The sequence below is a fragment of the Micrasema longulum genome, unplaced genomic scaffold (genome assembly GCF_059751315.1).
Source record: "Micrasema longulum isolate JH-2025_06_02 unplaced genomic scaffold, ASM5975131v1 h1tg000443l, whole genome shotgun sequence".
NCBI lineage: Eukaryota > Metazoa > Arthropoda > Insecta > Trichoptera > Brachycentridae > Micrasema > Micrasema longulum.
In genome coordinates this window covers 329,338-355,048 of record NW_028277642.1, presented here as the reverse complement: position 1 = coordinate 355,048, position 25,711 = coordinate 329,338, and the positions used below count along the sequence as shown (strand labels likewise).

The window sequence follows — 25,711 nt, the reverse complement described above, 5'->3', positions numbered from 1 at the left end:
CATTCTGGGAGTCCGCAGATCGGAAATTCAAATGGAGGGCTGAGACAAGTCTGAGTACTTGTCCCGCGACGAGTTTGTCCTTTACTGAATTATCGACCACTCACAACTTATGGTTACTAACGACTGATTCCACTGCAACTGATTACTGACTGATCTTGTTCTAAGGGCTGCGGTCCTTTTTATGGGACCACCCGATTGTGTCCTTCTCTCTTCCCCCATGGCGCAATTCGTTTGTTGTCCTTTTGTCCCGGCAAGGAAGAGCATTTATTAATTGATAATATATAATAATTAATATGGCAGAATATTGCAATATAAATAAAAAGTCTCTGGACTTGACTTGATGAAATACCAGTTATTTAAGTGTGGCGGGTTGCAAGAGATTTGTTTAAGCTTGAGATTTTTGCCAAAACGCATGTGTATGATTTTTATCCTTGTCGGCATCTTTATTTTAAAGGTAATTTTACTATATATACCTTTTTTCACAAAGGTTTCATTGGTAAACGCTGCCTTGGTGTTTTCCATACATCAAATATTCCACACGTAGAAAAGGAAGTCTTTTGTGGTTGCTCATTTTGTATTAAAAGGTATTTTGTTTATACATTTCAGGTTTCACTACATCAAAATATCTAGAAACCCACATGAGAATGCACACAGGGGACAAAACCTTTACCTGTAAAGTTTGTAATAAATCCTTCAATTCAAAGTGGCACCTAAAAGAACACAATAAGTGGCATTCAGCTGAAAAACCCTTCCTTTGTTCTGAATGCGGTCAAAGGTGAGTTCATTGCATTCTCCTAGGTATTTATTTACAAAGAAAAGAAATACACAAACAACACCAAATTAGAATGTGTATGACAATTTTACTATGAGATTGTGATGGCTATGTTTTTCCTACTGTCAAAATATAATGCATACTCATAATTTCAATGTTTTGGCGATATATTTCCGGATTATTAACCTATTTATCGCTGACTTATGAGAGGTTACCTACCTTTTCACGCTGGACCCATTAAACTTTTTGACACATCTCACTTAAAACACTAAAAAACACCATAAATAAGTACGAAAGTCAAAGACTGTTTACACAAACATCTTTTCTCATAATCTTAGACGACACATAGTGAAAGAAACAAACCATTCAATGTGAGAAACATATAAATATAATCTAAACATAATAATCTACTAAAAACACAAACAGTGTCTTGTAATTATTCCTGCGTGTAGCATATGCAGATATATTTATATCTTATTATGTTTGTTATCTTTATGTTGGTCGAGTTTCACTGAGACACTCCACTGATTTTTTCATTGTATGTACAAGGTGTGTTCAGAAAATGAAGGTTTTTTTTTAATTTCGTGGGTTTGGAGAGTCCAAATGTCAATTCTTTTTTAAATATTTTGGTATACATGCTAAAAATTTCAGCTGCATTCATTGTTTACTTTATCTGTGGCAGCCGCTAAGGTTAGACGAGTTTTTGTGAGCTCGGCAATTTTCGTTTGTTAAAAAAATGGATCAAAGAATTTGTATAAAATTTTGTGTAAAAATGAAATAAAGTGTAACAAAGTGTGTGAAATGTTAACAAAGGGCTATAGTGAGTCTGCTATGAGTAAAACAAGAGTTTACGAGCGGTATAAGCGTTTCCAAGATGGCCGCGAAAACATTGAAGATGACGAACGGCCCAGATGCCCCGCACATCAACAACCAATGAAAACGTGGAAAAAGCTAATGAAATGGTTATGAATGATCGCCGAATCACAACCAGAGAAGTCGCTGATGATGTTGGCATATCGATTAGCTTATGCCATGAAATTTTTTCAATCGTTTTTATTATTAAACGCGTGGCAGCAAGTTTGTTCTAAAATTGATGAATTTTGAACAAGAACAACGGCGAATGGAAGTTGTTTAGGTGTAACTAAATGAAGTCAACGACGATGCAGAATCACTGAAACGTGTTATCACAAGTGACGAAACATGGGTTTACGGGTATGACGTAAAAACTAAGGCGCAATCGTCCCAGTGGAGGCATTCTGGAACGCCAAGACCGAAAAAGGCTCAACAAGTGTGGTCTAACGTGAAGGTATTGCTCACTGTGTTCTTCGATTTTAATGGCATAGCGCATCGTCAATAAGGAGTACTACCTATAAGTTCAACGCCGTTTGCGTGAAGCAATCTGAAAAAAACGCCCGAATTCGTGGCAAAACAATTCATGGCTTTTGTACTATGATAATGCACCTGCTCACACGTCATCGCTAGTTTGTGAATTTTTGGCCAAAAAAATACTGTAACGATGCCCCAGCCTCCATATTCACCAGACATGACTCAGTGTGACTTTTTCCTATTTCCAAAAATAAAGAGAACCTTAATGGGCCGTCATTTTACAAGCATAGATGACATTAGAAGCGCATCACTGAAAGAGCTACAGGCTATCCCAAAGATCGAGTTTGAGGATTGGAAGAAACGCTGGCACAAGTGCATAATATCTAATGGGAACTGCTTTTGAGGCGACAACATTAATGTAGATGAATATATAATTTTTTTTTTTCAAAACATGAAAACTCCCGTTATTTTCTGAACATACCTCGTATTACAGATATATACTTAATAACCTACTTCCACTATCTATCAAAACAATTAGTAACGAGAAAATGCTTAAAAAGGCTATAAAAAAATGGATAGTGGAGCTAGGTAGAAGTAAAATGGATTGTCTCATTCGCCCAAACCAATATTTATTTATTTATTTTATTTATTTGGATAACCAACAGCTATAATTATCATATATATATATATATACATATATATAACAAAACAAATAACAAATAAGCCAATTACAGGTTTTCACAAGTAGCATCACAGTAAGTTAAAAAAGATTCTCGAACATAAAATGAATAGTAATTAAATGTAAATTCAAAAGAAAAGAAAAAATACTACAAATTGTTTTGAAAGCAAACGCCGTACGTCATTAAGATTATTTGCAAATATATCTATGTTAAATGATTTATTTATTACATTAAAAAAATTGGATCAACTGCTCCACAAGTGTAGCTTATGTTAGGTTTTGTTATTTTCATTGTGCGTTTTGTAATGTAAATAATGTTGATGTACATATATGCCTAGTTTTCACAACTGTCTGAATATTTTGTTAAGTCTGCTCAGCACGGGTAACCCCAGTGAGGTCACATTATTTTGATTATTAATTATAGTTTGTAAGAGAAAAATATGAATAAATATAAGTTATTACATCATTACAATGGAATTTCATCAAGAATTGACAATAAATGATTTGAATAAAATAATTTATTTTAACTTGTGCTTTCTCCTTGCGACATCTTAGCTGGTAATATTTTGTAAAAAAACAAAGGAACAACATGTGGTGACAGATTTTAGGTTCCTTCGGACATGTCCGCATTTGTCACGCTTTGCATTCTTTAGTTAAAATAAAACATTGATATGAAATTGGGAGGAGTTGCCAATCAAAAATTTTGAATTATTACATTTCAATGAAACTTCTCATATCAAAACGAAATACAAGTTTTTACAAATTAACAGTAGAATTTACTATGAAAATTCACTCTGCGACTGAGAATTGCACAAAAATGTGAATTAGGAATTATCATTGTTTTAATTAATGGACTTTTACCGTATCAACAAGTTCAAGCACATAGTGATCTACTGTTCACGTACATCAAATGAAATCATTTTCAAATACACTGATTCCTAGAAGTTTAGCCTGCATGTGAAAAACTTTCATTTTGACGTTCCATTATATTGTATGAAATCATTTGTGATGTTCTCTTAATACTAAAATTAATCTTCTTCATAATCAACTGACCTTATTTTTTTGAGAATAATCAAACTGTCAATTGAAAAATTCATTATGATTACTTGAAGTCCTTTATAACTGGTCTAGAGGTTACTTAAGAGTAATAAACACATTTATGAATTTAGTAGCATCACTTATTCAAAGCTTTTTAAGTCGTTAAAAGAAAGCAGAGATCTGTTTCTTTGACTACGTATTATGTCTCATAGAATATTAAGTAATAAAAGATATTTCAATGGAACTGAAAAAATTCATCAATATAACTAAATACATATGTGGCTGTTTCAGATTTATCCGTAATGATTACCTCGTGATTCATATGCGTCGTCACAAAGGAGAAAAGCCATACAAATGCAAGTTTTGTTCCAAAGGTTTTCCTAGAGCTACAGATCTTACTGTTCATGAGCGCTACCACACTGGAGAGAAAACTCATTTATGCACAGTTTGTGGCAAAGGTAAATAATGAATATAATTACTTTCGAAAAACATACTGCAATGGTGGGCATGTAGAGTGAATGGACGACAAAATAGCAACTGAAGGGATTAATAGTGGGAATGTAGAAATGTAGTAGGCAGAAATCATCAATTCAAATTTCATCAAAATCAATCAATTCTTAAAAGTGGGCATGTCAAGTATGTAAAGATAAAGTGGAATGGCGTTCTATTCCTTCTGCCTATCCCTATGTGGTATGTATCTTCTATTTACAACGTCTCTTGCTGCCTTTAGGAGCAGGATTTAAAAAAGAATTTTATTAATTGTTTTCTTTATTGGTGTACCTGATATTTTGATTTTAAATCCCATAGACAGTTTGCGTCCATAACATTTAGACGTGGGTAAGACCCTGTCACCGAGAGGATACGTATCACTTGATCTGCATCACCAAAGTCACCGAATCTTTTAAGTAGTTCAATTGAGCGAATGTATCTTTAGCTCATTCGGCTCATTTAGGTCATCATATCTCCGCATCTTAGCATCTTCGTATCATTTGTATTTTCATATCTTTTGTATCTTCGTGTCTTTCGTGTCTCTAGTTCGTTTAGTTCTTTGTTTGCTTGAGCTGAATGTGTACGAGCAGTGAATGAAACATATAATTCAAAACCTTTGGCTTGTTTATCAACATGATTTTCTTTTATCGGTTTTATAATATTGTTCTTTAGATATTATAATATTGAAAACCTGTAGAAAACAGATAAATTGATAAGGCATCTTTTATGGAACAAATTAGCACAATTATATTTCATGCAAAGTTTGTTTATTTTTTTATAATTAATGTTTTGTTTATTTTTTTAAATTATAAAGATTTTCAATCCTCTTAGCTGGGTTTGCATTTTTTTAAAGCATGTTTTGTTATTTATATACAATGTAGAAAATAAACAAATTCAAATGGAAAAAAAAATATAAATAAAGTTAAAAAATCAATAAGTCTCTAGCACAAAATTAATAACTGAATAACTGACCAAATAAGTTATTCCACAATCAGATTGTTATTTTTAATTTTTAACATGGTTGTTGTAATTATTATTTAATCAAAATTACAAAAGTTCAGGTCGTTCGCAAAATATACACCTCTAATAACACCCATTCAAACTCAAATTACAGTTAAAAAAATAAAAATAATACGTAATATTTATGTATTAAATAAATTCTTAACAATCTAATGTCGAAATATTTTATCAATAACAGTATTAAAAAAAAATAATCTAGAAATAAGGATAGAATAAGGTTGCCATTAAAAAAATAAAAACAGAATTCCAAAATCACACCATGAACGAGGGTCGTATGACAGAAAGCTAGCCTAAGTAAAAAATGCACGATTTTCGTTTTTTTATAATTTATTTTTTTAACATTTTTTCAACATCGTACGTTTTCAACATCATCCACAATAATAATAGTTCCCTTTTAGGGCAATACACTTTTCAAGACGACTTTCTAACTTCTTCATCCTTTCGTAATTTTGCTTGAGCTTTTCAAGACGGTGAGTTTCAGTCATCATTTCATCATTTGTTGTAAAACAGCGTCAGTAATGGACCCACGTTTCATCAACAGTGACGTATTGATGAAAAAATCCTTCAGATCATGTTTTATCTTTGTCAATAGCTTCTCCGAATCCGTCACACATGTGCATTTTTGGTCAATAGTGAGCAAACGTGGCACCCATTGCACGGATAGCTTTTTCATGTCCAAAAGTTTGTGTATGATGGCGTTTGCAGCCTCTGCTAGCTCACAAAATTTTATTTGACGGTTTACCATAGTCATATCATAGATTTTGATGACGATTTCTGGTGTAGTGACGATATTTGAGAGCCCTGGGTGGCCATCATCAAAAACACTCATACAACCACGTACATATTCAGCTTTCTATAATTTAACTATTGCTAGCGACAGTGAAAATTCGCCATTTACAGCATCCAGTTCAACTTTCAATGTCAGACAAATGTCAAAACAAATATGGCATTCGTTGTCATGTAACGCCATCTATCGAAGGCTATTTTTCTTTCAAATGATTCTCTGTATAAAGGTTTAAAATGATGACGAGATGCCCGAATGTATGAAGAATGAATTTATAAATAAATATTTTGTTTACTGTAAGGTGATATAAATATGTATGTAATTAAAGCAATTGAAAATAAAAAAATTTTGCACAAATTGTAATATAAGCGAACTTAAGAAATAAATATAAAAAAAAGAAAAATTAAATAAATGTATTTTCTTATATGTTTCTAACCAAAGTTTATTTTTAGGTTTCCAGAGACAATATAACCTGACAGTTCATCTTCGCGTTCACACAGGTGAAAAACCATACATCTGTTCCTATTGTGGAAAACGCTTTGCACAAGGAAATGACCTTAAGTCACATGTTCGGCGTCATACTGGCGAACGGTAATTATGACTACTCATAACTTTTTAATTTTTAAAAAATGTGTCGGAAACAAACATTCAATATTCAAGTTTTCCCAGTGAGGAGGACTCTTAAATGATTTTGGTATAAAAAATATTTAATATAGTATAATAATAATGAAAAAAAACATCAATGCCTCTCTCTGTTGAGTTGTTGACATTGACATTTTGTTCTAATATGCAGTCAAGTCATCAAAACTGAACTCATGTTCCAAATTGAACAACTTGAGTATAGCCAGCCACTCCTATGAAATCAAAGTGACCCTTAAAGTATTTTAGAGCAGTTTGATACAACATCATAAGACAGATGGACTGTCGCTTCTCAATTTTCATATTTTTTTTTTATGTTTGTACTGACAAGCCAATAAAAAAGTTTTTTTTTAAAATCTACCGTAATATCGGCGAATACCGACAAAAATATATGTAGTGGATTTAGAAAAAATTATTTTATTTTCAAAATCAGTATGGAAATTGTGGAAAAATGTTTTTTATTAACATAACTTTAAAAGAGAAATTATAAAAAAATATGTCCCTACAAAAACGTGACATGTTTGGCCTTGATAATTGTGACGTCAAGATGCGTGACGATGTTCTATTTAAATTTCAACAATGACAAACAAAGTTCAATATTTACCTGAATCGTGACGTATTAGGGCTGTGGCCAATGGAATGGAATTTTTCACAGGAATTAAAAATTATAAATTTGAAAATATTTTTTATGCTACTAAGTATTACATTTTTTTTTTACTCTATAGTATTTCATAGACCCTTATTAATTTAAAGTTGTAAAAAAAAGGGATATTTCCATATTATAAATTATATCATGAACTTCATTTAACAAAATATCATATTTTTCTAGTATTAATATTGCATTGTGAACGATTTTCAATGAGTTTTAAAGAAATGCTACGAAGCTTTCTATTTTCAAACAATTAGCTTCTGAAAAACATTTGTACAAAGCCACAGTAAATTTTCATTAATCTCTGAAATGACTAGATTACTTTTATACAAAATTGGTAGATGTGGAAAATCGAGAAAATAAGCATCTGTCAAACCTGTCATCGGGACACTGAAAACAGGGGTCTAAAGTTGGGACAGTTGGCCAGCCTCATATTGTTGGGTTAATGTCAAAGCTAACATGTTAATGAAAGTTAAAAGTTTTTTCTAAACTTAGTATGTTCCATCAAAATAGCCATAAATAAGAATAATACATACTTTATATTTATTAATTTCTTTTTGTCAGTATTTTATGAAATTTATTTTTTTTATACTCAAAGGTTCAACTGTGACATTTGTGGGGAAGGATTTATACAAGGTTATCACCTAACTCAACACAAGCGCAGTTTGCATGGAATTGACTGCACATCGCATATACGGAGAGTAGAAAAACATCCTCAGGTATCTTCAGCATAACATTGTTTATATTGCAGTGAAAAACGTTTTGAATAATATAAATGTAATATATTTATTTAGATAGTTGTACAAATAAAATTTTAACACCTAGTTATACGAGGTGTAGCAATTAAATTCCGAGAATTTGGAAATAAAACACAGGCAAACAAAAGAAAATGATCAGCATTGCCTTCAGCAGTGATTTTGACATCCTTGCTTTCGTTGGGCTCTTCCGACCCTCTTCCACCCACTGTAGGGTTTGTCTACGGGTCACGGTATCATATTCGAATATCCAGGACTCATCTCCATTGATTACACGGCCCATCCAGTATCTGCCATCACTCTCAATGCGGGACAACAAATCGTCACAAATTGATTTTTGCATTTGTTTTTGTCGCATTGTGAGTTGTTGCATACACCTGTCGTAATTTTCGTAGGATTTGTGCAAGTTTTACACCAGTTACGACCAAAAATTGGATCTCAGCACGTTGCTTAAAAACTGAGTTAGTCATTTCTGCGACTGAGTTAAAAACTTGTATCCAAAGAGCACCCGTAAAAAACTAACCAGACGCCCGATTACTATGAAATCTGCACTGCAACTGCCTATCTAACCAGGCCAGTCATGCAGTGTTGCCAGTTTGCACGCCGCAACTAAATTCTCGGAATTCAATTGCCACACCTCGTACCTTAACTAATAAACAATACCTATGCATTCAAAAATAATTTTAAAAATAAAACATTTCTAAAATCCAGACGCTTGCCGAAATATAACTTAAATATAGAAATAGAAATTTAGTTTTTGTTATGTAAAATATAATTTGGCTCTCAAAATAATTCTTAGTATGTAAAACAATTTATGCATTCGTCCTTTTTTTTTATTAAATTGATGGCTTAGAACTAAAATATAGTAAATCCGATTTTTGCCAAAAATGAGTTAAGTACTGAAAAGTATTAAGTTTAACCTATATTTTTATGTGTTAAAATATTGCATCTCCTAAGCCTACCAATCCAAATATATATACTTATTAAAATATGTTGCAAATCCTGTAGACAATATTTTTAAAAGCACAGATATAGTATATCCATAACAATATATTTATCTTTTCCAAACAAAAGTCCATGCCAAAATATTGTATTTACATCAGATACAAAACTTTATTTCTATTAAATAAAATCTAATCTTCCAAAATGTGCAAAATTTCAAATTTTTTTCAAGCTATTTTCTCAGTATTTTGATTTATGGAGATACAATATTTTAGTTCTAAGCCATCGAAATGTCTTCAAATAATTATTTTTTTTCAAAAATGCCTACTATGCTTGGAGTCCCGGGTTAGATTTCTGGGATGGTCGGCATGTACTAATGGTTTAAAAGGTGGCTTTACACTACAATATTTTATTATCCCTGGACTGGCACCTTAAGTGTAAGACTAATCACCGTGTAGCTGATAATAGGGATACGTTTCATTTGGTGTTGAAATGCAGATTAGAGAATGATGATGATAATATTAAAATGAATGTTTTTTTAGGCCAACCCTCAAAACCAACAAAATCAACAAGTTAAGCATCGTAATCGCAAAACATCTAATGGTCAGCAAGCTGCACAGATATCTGACAATCAATTGGAGGTAATAATGCTTTTTTAAAAAAAATATTTTTATTTATTTAACAGCCCTCAGGGTTTTTATGTAGGTAATGTGCTTAAGTCTTTGAAGGGACCATTTAGTTTAAATATAGTCTGTCCTGAAAAATATCATAAGGACGCAGGAAGAGCAACTTTTGATCAAAAAGTCATTTATAAATTGCACCTAAGATTATACAATAGTAGGTATTCACTCATTTCTAACTATATTACACTGCAAAAAGTTACAAAATAGAACACTGGGATTACCGTATTTTTCAGACCATAAGATGCACTTTTTTATTCTGAGAATTCAACCGAAAATTGGGGCGCGTCTTATGGTCCGATGTGTCTTATCGTCTGCAAAATACGATAATGTTTCAGATTTTTTCATATTACTTTTTAACACCAATAATTTAAATGTGGCTAACATTCATTTGCGTTGGAAGTCAAAATTCAAGTACTTTAGCTTTAAAGCTGTTCATTTTTTTTCTCATTAGTTGCTCATTGGTTTTTGCTCAGATGTTTTCATGAACTGAGTGATAGATAAGTTCAAAAAGTATTACTTTTCAATACAAATTCTGTCACTGGTTCATAAAGTGGTGCAGACGGCACCCAGCATCAATGATCACACATCATTGTTTGCACGCTTTTGGTTGCAACGCTTCTGTTTGAGAAAATTCGAGCACAATAATGAACAACGTGGAAGACCGGAGACCAAGGTTGAATATTAATAATTAAAAGCAATAACGAAAGCGTACCCATCTCAGACTATGACCAAGCTAGCACCAGCTTTCAACGTTAGTGACAAAACAGTATTAAGTAATATACATACAATCAGCAATATAAATAAGCTTGAGAAGGGGGTATCCTATGAGTTGAATGAACGCCAGTGGCAAGATCTTATACGACAACCATAGGCGTTCATCACAGTGGTTGGATAAAGGGGCTCCAGCCAGACAATTCCCAAAATGAAAGATGACCAAAAAAAGTTTATGATAATGGTATGTCGGTCCTCTGTGTTGGCGTTATTCACTATGGCTTTAAAGATCTGGCTCAACTGTAACTGCAGACTTATATTGACAAGAATTGCAGACAATGGTAGATAAGCTTGCACCAAAACAACCAAAGCTGGTTAATAGTTCATCGCCACTGCTGGTTCACGGCAACGCCTAGCCGCACACTTCATGGCAGATGGCATCTAAGCGGCAAGAGCTGAAACTGAAGATTCCAACTAATTACCTTTTTTCAATAATTTGTATAACTTTTTACCAGGAAAAAAATTAAATGCCACCATAGGTAGCATTTGTCAACAAGACTTTTACAGCAAAGGCATCAATTAATTACCAATAAAATAGAAAACTGTATAGATAATACGGGACAATATTTCAATTTAAACATATAATTTTTGTATAAAAATTGTTCACAAATTTGCAATTTTATAGGCGATCACCTAATGTGTATAATATATCTGCCTGACACTTATACAATACATGTAGTAGGAGTATTTTCTGACACCTTTAAATAAGTTGTAAATAAGCAATAAATCACAATATGTAGCAAGTTCCAGTTCTTAAGAGGATGTGCTTTACAGATCCGTGAGGTGTACTGAGAACATGTGATAAGTGATTTAATGGTAAGGAAATGAGTGAGACAGTTCAATGAAGTTCGTGGTAATGTACACGACAACGAACGGAGTTGACATCACCAGTTCATCACTGATCAATAATCTGTGTCAGCTTCAAAAACACACTTGAAATTGATGGATTTCTAAAAAAATCATATTAGGAAAGCAGAAAGACAAAAAAGTTTGGGGAATCTCTGCTCTAGTGACATAATCTTGGGAGAAAATACAGGAATACAATGTTTGTATGAAGAAAAGTCTGACCGCGCATCCTCTTAAACATTTTTAAAAATTAATTACGTTGTATATATAGTACTTAAATAAAGTCACGTATCCCCAAACTCTATATTTTTCAATTCAGTATATGTATTTGTCCTTTCACCTTTAAAAATTTTGTTGATGTGTGCCTTTTAAATTATTTATGATGATTTCAGGAAGAGTTAGCTGAGGATGGAGAACATTCTAATAGTTTACCACCACCTCTTGTGCCAATTGTGCCGATAGTACCACTCGCAATATTTCCAAACGTTACGCGCATGCCCTAACAAAGGTAAGCCCTAAAAACTAAATTGAAGACTTGTAATAAAATTGGGCCTAAGCACCAGAAAAGTGAATAAAAGTTACAAGGGTTTAAAGATATACTCAGTTTTTTTGGTACACAGCTTATATTTTTTAATTCTTAAAAATGTGTACAAATGTGTAAGAAATAAGTTTAGTGAAAATGATATAGTAAAATATTATTTTAAAAGGGTATAAAATAACAAAGTATACGAGAAGGCCTTAAGACCAACTGCTATTTCATTAGTCAGGCCTAAGTGCCTAGGGTAAAAACATAAAATAGGGCCTATCACCAACATCCATTAAAATGTCTGATTTTTAATTCAAGGATGCGTAAAACTAATAATTTTGAACAAAAAATACATACTTTATAATGTAGGTATGTAAATTAAAAATAATAATTATTAATCAATGGAAAAAGATATCTATCATAACTCTCTACTGGAAAAGATTTTCATAGAAATTTTTGTGTTCTTCAGAAGGCATCATGTTGAGTAAATCGTTTTTTTTTTCGTCCGTGATCCAGCTTTGGTAATCTAATTGGCGTAGTTTATAGGTTTTTATATCGCCAATTAATTTATTTCTTTTTAAATTTAATCAATTTATTACTTGTCTTAGCTCGTGAATAGTGGCTTTCTTGTCGTGGAAACAATTTAACATGCCCGATGACTTGGTTTTCGTCTTCAAGATCGAATTTTCGATATTTTTTCTTATTACCCCTTTTTCGGTGAGGATAGTCTCTTCGCGTTTTTTTTCTCTATTAGTAGGACTCGAATTATCTTAATACTTACTCCAAATATATCAATAAAAGTGGCACGACAGACATTGACTACTTGACCATTGTCATTAGGAACAGTGTAATAAACAGTACACTGCCTTTTGCTTTCTGATGGGTTTTCGTATTTCCCATTTCTCCGTCTTTTAATGTTTGAAATATGGAATAATCCCATTAAATATGCACTTTGCTTCAACCAGTCACCAGCTTTGTAAAATTATTTATGCAACTGCAGCTTTTGATCATAAAGAAGACTTTTACAGTCATTCTGGCACTTGCAAGTGAACTGAAAAAAAAGTCAACTTTACGGAAGACTGTCAAAAATAACCCTAAATGCCACTTTCTAAGGTTAACATACAAGCAATACTACAAATTATTTACCTGTATTTCATGTATTTCACTTTTGACATTTCGAAAATAAATATTCACCCACCTATCTGATAATTTCGCAGGAGTAATTAGGAAAATGCCCAATGTTTCTTGTAAATTAAGCTATAAAGCTATTAATCTTCTAAATTATATATGAAATACATACTAAATTATATATGAATTTTAGTTAAAACGTTTGAATAAAATTTGTAAAATTTGGTATAACGGGGTCAATTTTGCACTTATTACAGCTATATATATAGAAAAATCCTTTTAAAATCTCAGAATAAATAAGGCAAAGTATCATGCGAATGAACATAAAATACTCCGCTATTCTTAAAACTTTAGTAATTCACTCAAAGATTGTATTTTAAGCCGATATTTTTCCATACTAAAATAATTGAAATATCTGACGCCGTGCAATTCAAAAACGAAATTCGCCGACAATTATTTCGAATTCCCCATACAAACATAAAATTTTTGACAGCCGGTTCTTCATTTAAAAAATGGCAGAAAATATCATTCACAATATTGTTTTCCTTGGGCTTTTAACTTTTATTTTTACTTAACTTATTAACACTTCTTTTCCGCTTTGTTGTAAAAGGCGTATCCGGATCACAAGTCTCGCATCCAGCCATTTTGTATGAAAAGCTTAGCGCTGCGATTAATCACGTAGGCCCTTATATGCGTTAATGGGTATTGTACTAAGGCTCCATCCCATATACATGACTTCAGATTGATATAAAATATTTTTTTCCGGTACATAAGTTCTAATTTGTGTTATTGGCGTAGGCATATAGAACATTTCCTCATACTCAACGTCATTTTTTATTTTTTGGTATTTAAGCCCTATTTTATTACAGGTCTTCAATTTACGATCAATAACCCCATCATAATAATGTGTACCAATCAGACATGGGTAAAAAGTAATTAAATTAACAATTACAAAATACTGTTACTTCTGTAATTCATAATTTACCTTCTTTGTAACAGATTACTAAGTAATTAGTTACCGTGTGTACATAATGTAATTAATTACTGTATTATTTAATTGAAAGTTAATCTGATTAAAAATTAATTGATTAGATTTCATCCGAATAATGACTTCTTAATTTTGCAGTGAAAAGTAAATATACGTAGGTTAGACTGTAAAGTAATTACTATCATCCCTATTGAATAAGCAATCACTGCTAATACTAACAATATCTTTATTTTGTGGTTCGAATTACATACTTGTTCCATCCAACTGTTTGGGATAAAGTAATACTTTCTCATATTATATTGTATTACTAATTGTAACTAGTAATGATGTATTTCAATTACAAAGTAATCAACTACATTATAACAGATTGCATAATATGTCCTAATTAATTCAATTACAATGTAATGAAATACAATTTAATGAGATTACTTTAAAATTCAATTCATTATCAACCAGATTAATAAATCAATTACATTGTAATTTAGTTAAGCCCACCTCTGGTACCAATACTGTATTTGCTATGATATTTTTTTTCGAAATACACTTCGAATTGGTTGATCATCCACCTTATAGTCCAGATTTAGCTCCTAGTTACTTTTTCCTGTTTCCAAACTTGAAAAAATGGCTTGCAGGAAAAAGATTCAGCTCAAACGAAGAAGTGATTACCGAAACTAACACGTATTTTAAGAGGTTAAATGCGATTATCTCTGAACTTATTTTAATGACTTAATGCATTCTGTCAGTAAAGCCTCGATATATACATAATAATATGGACACTGGAAAGGAAAAGTTACCAATCGACATATTTTTATTTTTTATTTAAATTATACACAGAGTTTCAGGTCCAGACTGTGAAACTTCAGAAGAACGTTCCTCATGGTAAACTTTTTTTAAACCTTGCAAATTTTTCTGAAAACTCTTTTTTTTAATGAATTTTAAAAAAAACGTTTACGAGGAATGTTCTTCTGAAGTTTCGCGGTCTTGCCCTGAAACATTGTGCATAGGAATCACGCCAAACTAATACATAAATATGAGATTTTTTTATTAATAAAAAAAAAAAAAAACTTTTACTGGCTCTTCTGTAAAGTTGCTACACTTCGCTTGGTAACTTTTTCCTTTCCAGGTCGGTATACTCATAAATTAGTTGAAATTCAGTTTTTATAATGTTTTTCGCTGTTTATACCAATCTGTAAGGATTGGTATAAACATTTTTTGACTTAATTTAAAAAACATGAATTAAGTTTATTTTCTTATTTGATAAACTTTTATTTAAAGTGACCATATTTGTTGCATTCGGTTAGTTTAACCATATATATATTTTCTTTTCAGTTTGGAGACGAAGTAATCATGGAAAGAAATTATTTTAATCTGTCCTTTTTTATAAATAGACAAATGAGGCCTCCCATATCAAAATTGGAAATCATTACAATTTTAGATAAATGAATATAAATTCTTTTTTAAATCTTAATAGATACCGATTGGGGAGAAAACCCCCTATGCTTTTTTAATGATTTTACTTTACATAAAAAATCAAGGATCCATCATATAACAACCCAGAAAAAGACCACCGAGGAAAGTTTATGATCTTTAATAATAAGTATTATTTTGTACATACAGTTGAATTTGGTTATACGTCGGTCCCATCTTCCTCGTAATAGCCAAGTTTGACTGTATTTTAAAAAATGAAATTGAATATCAAATGAATGACAAGTTTTATATAAAATGAGGGTATTACTTGCAAACCTGGCAAAATCCATCATTCTTTATTTTGAGAAAATCACAAAAAAACTGATACAATACTGAACTTCAATTTTTTTTAAACTTAATTTTTTTATTGTAATCAGTAAATATTTTATACGTAAGGAGTGATGACATAAGCATGATTATGTCAAGAAACAGTAGTGAAATAATAAATTTAATTTTATACATTACCAACTTTGCAATACTCAAGTAGAGGTTGCCATGTTTGCAACAAAGCCGATAATTTAAAAGCCAAGTCTTACAAATTAAGCCGTATTTTTAACTGAAAATGTTAAAATTATTGTTAAAAATTGTATTCTCAATAAGTTTCAATTAATTTCTCACTTTTTTCAATTTTGGATTTTGCTGAGTTTGCAAGTAGTACCCTCAATTATAAAATCCAATTTAATATAAATTACGAAATCCAATTAATATAAATTATGAAATCCAATTTAATATTTATTTTTCCAACCATGTTCTGGTGATAAATCTGAAAATCAATTAATTTGAAAATAATGTATTTAATAGTTTTGTTTATTTATTTACATGTAATAAAATTTGGTATATTTTTTAGTGATGCAACGTACCTCTGTTTCTGCTTACGCAACTCCGGAAGTTCTGCTCGTTTTTAAAAATCTGTTTCTGTTTCTGCAAGTTTTATAACAGAAATTTGAACAGAACTTTGCGCGCGGGAGGAGCTTGTCTTATATATAAAAAACACCATAACAGATCGTTTGGTGTAAAAGCGGCAAAACAACTTTTCAAAAATATAACTTACCACTACTTCAATAATATTAATTTCACTAAAAATTGTATTTGTAAAAAAATGAACTTTTTTTCACTTCCGTTTCTGTTTCTGCTAAAATTTACTTTTCACATTTGTTTACATTTCTTCTTCCTTTATGTCACTTCCGTTGCATCACTAATATTTTTATTGTGCAATCATTTTCTTCTCAAAACATAACACTTTACCAACATTAAAAAATATAAATAAAAACTTTATGCATTCATTCTATGAATAAGGTAAATCTAGGTTTATGCTTTATTTAGGTGACGTCATCGCGAAGATGTACATATATTATTATATTATTTATGTGATAAATGATCGTGGTATTTTTTAACACCATACTTAGTTTTGACAAATCATATAGATAGTTTGACGTGTTTTATTTTTTAACAGACAAAATGAACTACAAATGAAATAGCAGTACAGAGTACATATTATTAAGTATGAGTACATATTATGTATTTTTATCAACAAAAAAATTTATTTTTAACACCAATACAAAATGTATTTTAATGTAAATACTAAGATTTTTACCAAAAATGAATGATGTTATTAATTTATATGATGTTTATGTTATGTTGTTTACCCTGTCCCGGTCATCATAGAAGTGTTCTCATCTCATAAAGCTGATAATGCACCAAGCAGGCCCCACCTGGACTCCAGTCATCTATAGAAAGATAATGAGAATTTTAATGCTAGGTATAACTCCAATATTATGCGCTCTGAATGATGTCTGGAGTCCATATTATGAGAGATCTGTCTGTTATCTCTATCTATCGGGTAGTTCTCCAACCAGTTGAGTGATGCAACCACTGAGTGTGTACTGCCGGGTGTGGCTTCCACTCCCGCCATCTTTATCCACCCTTCTATTATTGTTCATGTAGCCGCACAGGGCCTCTCATGCTTGTGAAAAAACTGTTAAGGTATTCCACTCCCCAACGACCATAGAGTTGACCACAGATCCAGTTGTAGACATTAAAACCATAATACATGGAAAAAAGTTATTGTTTCTCTCTTAATATGGACTCCAGACATCCATACAAACATCATTTGAGTTTTCATGGTAGGTCTTCTTCTTCTTAGTCGTTTGCCCTTGGCAGGAGGGAAGCACGTCATTAGGATCCGCCTTCATTCGCTTCGCCAGTCGCTTCTTTCACCATGTCTGTCCATCTTGTGAGGCTTCTTCCGCCAGATCGAGTTCCCTCTTTTCGTCCTTGTACAACCAATTTTTCTATTTTATCTCTTTGCCTCGTAACGCGGTCGAAGTTGAAGGTCTTAGAACACGGGTTCGCCGATGAAAGAAAGACACTGTTCAATACCTAATTCTCTGATGTTAGAAACATCAGTTCTAGGGGCTGTCCATGATATCCGCAACATTCTACTTCCCCACCACATTTCAAATGCGTCTATCTTTTTTTGTTCTCTTTATCTACAGGCCCACGTTTCTGTGGTGTACGAGAATTCAAGAAAAATTTGGGTTTTGACGAATTTTTGTAGACTTGATACTTCTTTGTTGCCAAACTTTTTTCAACTTATCCATTGCAGATCGAGCTATTTATTTATTTTATTAATTGATTTCATAAATAAGTATACATATTTAATACCAGGGAATCTATATAAAACTAGTGAATTAAAAAATTAATACGGAGCATCCTCTGGTTAGGATTGTCTCCATCTAACATGGCTTAGCCTGTTCTAAGATAGTTCCATTGTGTTTCTTCTCGATTTCAGCATCGCACCCACCGTTTACTATCATTGAGCCCAGATAAATATCTCCATTAACGACCTGGCAATTTCATATTTGAGTTGTTTCCGTTCTATTCTTATTTCTCCGATCAATAAACATAATTTTGGTATTTTCCCTGTTGATTTCAAGGCATAAAAAAAAATTGTGGTCACGTGACCGTCGACGTCACTCATGCGTGTGCGAACCGAACATAACTGGTTGATAACCAATGTGCCTAATATGCTATCAAAATATTGCTGTAATGAAACAATACAATTTGAAATGACATTTTAACACAAAACATGCCGACTACACTACTACTTACCCTGAATATTCTGATTTATAAAAAATAAAGTGAAATCCTCGATTGACGGCCGGGCTCCGTGTACTACTGTGGTATGCAGGAACTGAACAAGAACTGGCAGTGTCAGTGTCACTTCGCGGATCGATTCTGGTCCGCGGGCTGCCAATTGCCGATTCCTGATATATGTTATGTTTTTTTTTAAATAAAATAATAGTTTGAAATTTTTTTTTGCTTTGTACACCATTAAAAAAAAATCATACATAATTTTATACTGTTTATTGCTTCCAAATCAAAAATATTGAATTAATGAGAGATAATTAACACATTTCTGTATGAGTCGTTGAGTTACAAATCCCGCTCTGGATGAGGAGAGTATCATTTATTAATGTTTTGAAAAATCAGATTTTTAGTCAATAATTATTCAGGTGTATTGAAAAACTCCACCAACTCATAATTTTTTTGTTTAGTTATATTGTAAACCAATAAAATTATGTCAGAATTACAACACCCGCTCTGAATGAACTTTAAAACAAAATGTATTTTGAGAATTTTTCAAAGTAAAAAAAAACCTCCAGTGCGGGTTTTGTAACTCTAAGACTCGTAAAGTAATAATATGTATCTGTAATGTTTTTGAAAACATAAAATTAATTTATGCCCTAAGTTTTTTGAGTGGCTATCGATTATTTATCTTTTATTTCTATAATAAATTACAAAAAGATGATGAATTTTATGAAAAAAACCGCAATTCTTATTTTACAGCTTTGTAATTTGAAAATCGTTTTTGCAATTCTTGTACTAATCAACAAATTGGCAGTTTTCTTTTCATCCTTGTCATCGATCAGTGAACTGTTAGTGTCATTCCAAGAATATATAGTAGGAACACTTTTCTTGAATTGTAGATCTTAATTCCCATCTGGCATTTCGGAGGAGGTAGGCGGCTTTACGGAATTGAATACACGTTTCTGTTATTAAATTTAACACTCGGGAAAGTTCATCAAGATTGATAAATATTTCAACAGATTTTCATATTTCCTTCTTAAAGAGGTTCTCCATCTCTTTTGAAATGTTTGTCAAATTTCACTTTGAGATTCTGTTTGTCACAATTTTATGTTATATTATAAACCCAAATTTTCCATGTTTTTGTCTTATTACTCTTGTTTTTTTTCATAATACTTTTTTATTTTACTTGTCACACTTGCCAATGTTTTTTTTGTTTCATCATATAGTTTTTAATTGTAATTGGAAGTTTGTAAATTGTAATTAATGTATTTGATTGGAAATCAGAAAACTAAGTCAACTTCCCCTTTTATGTAATATGGTTTCTTTAATCTTAATGTATTTTTAAAAATCCAAGTTTGTTAATTTTGTGGATACATACAGTTGGATATGTTATTTAGATAATATTTTAGTTATTTTAAAATAAGTTAGGTTAAAATGGTTTTATTAGTTATGCTAAACTACTGTAATTTTTAAATGCTATGGTTGATATGATTTTTGTTTATGATTGTGGAATGGTTTACCAACATTAAATATGCACAAATGATAAATACATACATAACTGTTTACAGTGAATTATGAGTTTTTAAAAAGTAATACAGTAATACCTCTTTTTTGCATTTTTCAAGGGAGCAATAAAAAAAGTGAAGAAATGAAAAATGCATGGAAAAAAATAAAAAAAGTTTTAGACTATAGATATATTCTGTAAACATACTGCCAGAAAAATTGTAATTGTTAAAAATGCATTAGGGATGTTGAATATTTTAACCTATTTGAAAACAAGTTTAAATAATTTTATATATAAATACTAAAATTTAAAATGAAAATGAAAGTTTGAATTTGCATAAAATTTATAAAATGGCCTTTTCCCCTAAATGTGGGGAAATTTTAGTTATATGGTATCACTTTTTTACTGTGGCATCACTTAAAATAGCTGGAATTTAAATTGTCATTTACTGATTTAGATCATGTAAAAACAATTTCATACTTTTATCATTGTTTATAACTTTTAATATTTCTATTGCTATATTTTTTAACTTTCTGCATTGTAATTTATTGATATGGAGACTTTATTATTTTTAAACGTGTGTCAACTTGTGTCACGATTTTTAACATGCCAATGCGGCATTTTTATTCAAATGTTAACTAACCCTAAAGAAGACACATGAAAAGGTCAATTACACTGCACCAGCCTTGAATTTCGTTTAAGATAATAATTTACCCCTCATTAGTTGTTTGCCTGCTTTTATTCTTCAGTTTGTGTACATGCGGTGGCGCGCGGTACAGTTTTTAGTTTTTATGTCGACATAAGTTTGACTTTTAACACATCAAATGAATTTTATAAAATTTTAAACGTAAAACTGGGGTGACGAAAAATTTATAAAACGTTAATTAGGGGGAATATTTGTATGAGAATGTATGATGAAAAATGGGACCTGAACATTCCGGTGTAAAAAGAATGCGGAAAAATGTAAAAATGAGGTTTTACTGTCCATTTATCGATCTGCGAAAATCGAGTTAATTCGACAGAATAAATTTATAAAAAGTCTTATCAGAGTATGGAGTGAGCAGAAACCTGATCTGGGCTATCGCATTACCGTATAAGGATAGCACATGTGTAAGGGTAAATAAGTTGAACAGGAATGTGTGATGGCACCATGGCTGTTCAATCTTTCAATGTATGAAAAAACCGAAAGATTGTACAAAACAGAATAGAAGGCATTATTATCATACTTAAGAAAGGGGTGGTGCGATGGTTTGGATATGTAGAATGAATGGAGAGCGAAAGAACAGCTAAAAAGATTAATGATGCAAATATTTATGTAAGTAAAGACATCATGTCAAATGTCAGAATGCCTTATCAGCATGCATGCATGAGTAGATTCATGAATGTAGAGGAACCTAGGTGTGCATAGAAAGATTGAGTTTTTTGGTATTCTGTCTGAAACAATGTAATGGTTTGTTCTGTTTCATTTCACATTTCTGTTTGACATTTTATATGATGCAAATAATTGTTTCAAGTTATGAATTAATCCTTTAATAACCTTTTCATAATCAGTATTAGTATACACATTACGCATTTTATTTAAGATTGTCTGTAGTTTTTCTTTATAATAAATATCGAAAATATTTTTGTTTTTTAATTTACAACTATCCTAATCTCAAATGCATGTGGATGTTCTGTGATTACTGCAATATGTAATTAGTTTTTGAATTTCATCTATGAAACGTCACCAATTATTCATCTCCGCCCTTGAGTGTCACATCATCACGAGCAAGATTTTATGACAGACGTTGTCCTGCCCGAACCTTGGCCTGCCTGCTTTTAGCTGGTTAACCAAATGTTTTTTCGTAATTAAGGACACACGTTATTTATTTTGGACTTTTTTGAGCTATTTATATCATTGTAATAATAGTTAGTTTTTTGTTTTATCTCCTTATGTGATTGGTTAAGAATCCTCGTGCTCAAATCAAAATTGTGCAAAAGTTACTGCTGTAGTGCCATAATCCAGGGAGAAAATACGAGAATACATCTTAATGAAGAAAATTCAGAGCGCGATTTACCCTGAGCCCTCTAAAATTATGACACTCAACCCATGCCCAACGCGACTTTAGTCATTCTTTAATCGCCAGCCGTGTTTTGACGTGAGCTTGACATTTAATTCAAAAATAAAATAAATGAAAAGAAAAATGCCTGATTGTGTCGTGAAAGCGTGCAAAAACTGTTTGGATAAAAGGAAAAAGACTTTATTGATAAGTAGGTACTTGTTTATGGTTGAATTCCAAAACATAAAATAATTCATTTTCAAATATAGAATTCTTTTTGCAAATGTCAGCGCTACTTACCAACAGTGGTGCATTTTGTGTAAGAATCTGTTTTTCGAAAATGTATCAAATGTCAGTAAGAATTATTATTATTACTAAAAATCCATTAAAAATAAGTTAATTCATAGAAATTAAGAAATTGTAAGGAAATTAATCAATTCAGCATCCATAAAAATAATTGATGTTTGTAAACGTTGAAATATAAACTTTTTTAATATCCAAAAAATAAATATTTTCCGAACTTTTTGGAATATGCATTTTAGTCAAATGCAACCCTGGAAGTTCGATCAAAATCACATATTCGCTCCCAACTTTTTTCTGATGAACATATTGAAGATAATATTATTTACAAACTTAATTCATGTAAATAACATTATTTTGCAAAAAATCGTATGTAAATTGGTCAAGTAGTTATCGAGTCCATAAAGAACAAACTTTCATACATTCGTTTTTATATATTAGATCATAGAATGAAGAATAGTTCAGAAACCGTATACGCGCATCAAACAGAAGGCGACTAAACTACTCTTAAACAAGCAGTTTTACATTTTGACCCATTAGTTTCTTTGTAGACATCGCTCAGTGCCCAACTCCCGATTTATATTCAACTATGCTGTGTTGTGTCCTTTTAAAGTGTAGAAATGCTGCTAGGATCAACAAGAAGCAGGATAGGATCACATTTCATGTGTAAGTAGTGAATGCATTACTCAAAAAATTTATTATTTTTCCACCTGTCAGATTGTCAAAGAAAACAAAACAGACATTTTTTTAGTGTTGCCAGGGTAGTCAAATTTTTTACACTTCTTTTTATTAATAAGAACATTTGTTTTAATTGATTTAGAGGAATTTTAGCTTCCCTGCTAATGAAAGAAGGAAAAGAGAGTGGATAAAAATAATACATTGAGTACGGCAAGATGAGTTTTGGAAACCAACGAAGCGAAGCATAATTTGCTCAATGCATTTTGAGGAGAAATGTTTTTATTACACAAAAGGTCATTTATCTAAATGAAAAACTCTAATGATTAGTTCTGTTTCTAAAAGGCAATATTACAAAAAACTTACTCAACAAAGGGTACATTCAAACTATTGGGTAGGCCATATTGATATGTTCTTATTAAAAAGGTTGATATAGGTCTTTGATATAGATCACATGCCGCTCCTACTGGAAGTTGGCGACCATCACTTAAAACTCCTCTTGATCCTGGGTCCTTCAGATAAGCATTGCTGCATTTGGTATTCCAGACCACTGCCGAAGATTCCTGAGCCATGATGTACTTTTGCGCCCCATATCCTGTCTATCCTCTATCTTCCCTTCCACTATGAGCTGAAGAAGGGCTTTTTTTCACCAGTGAAGGTGTGACCAAAGTATGCGGCCTTTCTTCTTTTGACAGTGGTCTTTTTTCATTATATTCAGTAACCTTTCGTTGGACACAGCATTATATACGCAGCATTCCCCTGCACAACCACATTTCAAATGCCTCAATTTGATTTATCATGGAGATTTTGAGAGTCCATCCTTCCACTCCATACAACAGCACAGATAATATGTATGCTTTTACAGCTCTCCATCTTGTGCTTAACCTAATAGGTTTTGTAATTTTTAAATTACTCCCCCTTCACAAGTTCTCGTCGTAGAGTTCTGCTGATGGGCGAGTTAGCTTCCTGAAAACCCAAAATCTATCACAACACTATCATTGGTTGATTTGGAAGAACTTGTGACATAGTTTAAAGTACTAAATGTTATCAAATATTAGTATATAACCACTTACCGACTTTTCTATGTCTACCGGTTTCGAGACGTACCCGTCTTTTCGTCAGGACACTAATTAAACCAACATGCAAAACCCACTATACACCTTCACCATAGTTGTTGTACAAAAATATAAAACCAACACGACATGCATTTTAATAAGCACATGCACTGATTAGGACAAACATGCACTGATTAAATTATGAAAATATTATATTTTGTTTGAGAAATAGTTGAAAAAAGGTAGAGGGGATAGAGGGAGGGGTGAGCTTAATAGGTTTAGGGTGACCATTACAGTGGAACATCATATAACGGACTGTAGACGGTAGACATAGAAAAGTCGGTAAGTGGTTACATACAAATATTTCATAACATTTAGTCAAATATTTGACCACAAAGTTAATGCTTTAGGGGTGAAATCCAGTATTTTGTCTACAAACATTTGAACAAACTCAAATATTGTTATGAAACCAACTGGCCCAAGAAGAAGTTTAAAAATTGGAAAATCGTTTTCAGGCGTTGCCTAGTGTGTGAAATAATTCAGTCAGATGAATCTCTTCACAACAATAAAGGTTTCAGCTCTTTAACGTCACTAAAATCAACAAATGGAAGAATTGAAGAAATATGGATGTTACACAATGTGTAGTGGCCACTTAAACCAGCCAATGACAGGTCATAAGCCCTGTAACTGCCTAGACTTCCATATTCCCTTATTTAAGGTATTCTCCATCACTGTTGTAATTTGTTAATATTAATAATAGTTTAAAGTAGTTAGTTTTTATTAAAATTATTTTTATAATTTTTTTCATGCATTTTTGAGAATCTTCACTGTATAATTAAATGCTCTAATTTTTATCACATGTAAGAAAATATTTTTGATATCCAATTTCATATCTTTAGTACTTCCTTCCTCTGCAAGACATTATTTTCTGCTATATAATATAGATAGGTTGTAAATTTTATCAACCTCCTATAACGAGCGTCTTGAGGGTGCGGGGGTGGACCTGGCTTGGACACGCGCTGCGCATGCCTCAGGAGAACCTAAACCCAAGTTGCCTCTTCTTCAAATCTGCCGACTCACGCCGTCCTGGAAGGCTATCGATGACGATCTATCGACTTTATTCGGCGGAACTGAGGGGCGCTGGATTGACATGGGGGGAGGCGAGAGTGGCTGGCTGGGGATAGGGTCTCCTGGCGGCAACTGGTGATGTCCACGTGCTCCACTTAGGAGCGGATGTGGAATAAAAGATGAAGTAAATTAAATAAAAAGTAAATCATCTTGAATACACATTTATTCAATTATATAAGATAACATTTATAACAATCAAATAACATCCAAATAATTAATTATTAAAATTCAGTCACAAGAAGGCACAAACATATTATTACTTTACATTATTTTTAAAAAAAAAATTGTAATAATCTCAGCTTCATTTCTATAAAGTTAATTATCAGTAGCAATAATTGGGCATTGTGCAAACTCAAAGTATCAGATTATTAGCGGTTTAATGACATCTAAAATACTTGTTTATGATAAAGGAAAAAAT

At 31.8% G+C, this 25,711-nt stretch overlaps 1 protein-coding gene across 1 annotated transcript in view; it reads left to right on the top strand.

Annotated features, from left to right (window-relative positions):
- Positions 1 to 15,393, top strand: part of LOC148281529 (uncharacterized) — a 48,946-nt gene extending 33,553 nt beyond the window's left edge. Inside the window, exons 13-19 of the mRNA XM_088226581.1 lie at positions 607 to 775; positions 4,107 to 4,273; positions 6,561 to 6,699; positions 7,995 to 8,115; positions 9,636 to 9,734; positions 11,786 to 11,901; positions 15,365 to 15,393. Coding sequence (XP_088082707.1) covers positions 607 to 775; positions 4,107 to 4,273; positions 6,561 to 6,699; positions 7,995 to 8,115; positions 9,636 to 9,734; positions 11,786 to 11,896 — 806 coding nt within the window. The 3' untranslated portion in view covers positions 11,897 to 11,901; positions 15,365 to 15,393. The remainder of the gene's footprint in view (positions 1 to 606; positions 776 to 4,106; positions 4,274 to 6,560; positions 6,700 to 7,994; positions 8,116 to 9,635; positions 9,735 to 11,785; positions 11,902 to 15,364) is intronic.
- Positions 15,394 to 25,711: the final 10,318 nt, after the last annotated feature.